The 1,122-nt window shown below is 40.8% G+C and overlaps 1 protein-coding gene across 1 annotated transcript; it reads right to left on the reverse strand.

The window, feature by feature from the left end:
- Positions 1-333: 333 nt before the first annotated feature.
- PHALS_04040 (uncharacterized protein) lies at positions 334-781 on the reverse strand (the record flags this gene model as incomplete). The annotated part of the gene is made up of 2 exons (XM_024722033.1): positions 334-529; positions 618-781. 2 exons carry the CDS (start codon positions 779-781, stop codon positions 334-336), a joined length of 360 nt encoding a protein of 119 aa, XP_024573150.1.
- Between the last annotated feature and the right edge of the window lie 341 nt (positions 782-1,122).

A 1,122-nucleotide genomic window follows, 5' to 3' on the forward strand; every position in this document is an offset into this window, starting at 1 on the left:
TGGTTATCACTAAACCTCGCACTCCTATTGGGTAATATTGGCAAGTCTAATATGGTAAGAACAATGTCAAAGTCATTGTTCTTGAGTACTTGGAGCTTTATAGACTTTATGTGATACCAAGAGTTGTGCAATTCTAGCTGTGTCTCTTACAACTTCTTAAGATTGCCATTAAAAATATTGATGATAAGGTAAATTATTTTTGACTTAGATTCTGCTTAAACAAAGGTTAGCCTCACCCATCAATCGCTTGACATTCCCTAGTCAAAAGATCTGTATCCTCTGTGATGGTAATTCTCAAATCCTTTCACAAAGGTCCACGACATTGTTTCATCATTACTCACCACTTACCCCACTTAAGGCTCTTTTACCGCGTAAGAAATAAATCCACAACGTCTGATACAGCTTTAAAAAAATTAAATTTGTTTCCACCAGGTAATCAATATGAGGGGGGGGTCCTGAGAATGAATCGCGACCTATGATACCTATGGTGAGCTCTAAACTGACCGCGTCCTCGGTGCATTTCAAAGAACTATTTATCAGCCAAAATTATGCATCGTCAACGAGCAAGGATGGCTAGATGTGGCTCGCATTTATCACAGCGCTGTGTCGTTCTGCACACTGTTTCACATAAATCACTACGGTTAAAGCGAAGCAGTATGAAAGGCGGGTCACTTGTCCGATCATGATCCCAATTGTGAATGGCGATAGTGAGATCAAGATTGCTAGTTGATGTGTATGCGAGCATCATCTTTACTTGGATGTCTACAATATCCCACGCCATATTCTATTATCGTAGCTACTGCGTTGCGAGTTGCTGTTAGAACGTGCTATAAGTGCTATTTGGCTGGTGTTGACTTTAAAATACAAAATTGGTACTTGTTGCCTGAAGGGTCGATTATCATCATTGCAGCAGCCTGTTCAATTTCTTGGTGTCACATTAGCTTACATCACAGCTGAACAGCTGAGACACTTTCCTTTCGCAGTAGTTTATAGAGCACTGCAACGTGATCAGCGTTGAATGATGTTGACGAAACCTGTCTCGGTCATTTCTTTGCGCAACTAGCTTTCAAATGTTTTGGATAGCGCTGTAGTGTATTTGGCACCACTTGCTCTGCTTCGAGA

The sequence above is a fragment of the Plasmopara halstedii genome (assembly GCF_900000015.1).
Source record: "Plasmopara halstedii genome assembly, contig: Scaffold_253, whole genome shotgun sequence".
In the NCBI taxonomy this organism is placed as follows: Eukaryota; Oomycota; class Peronosporomycetes; order Peronosporales; family Peronosporaceae; genus Plasmopara; species Plasmopara halstedii.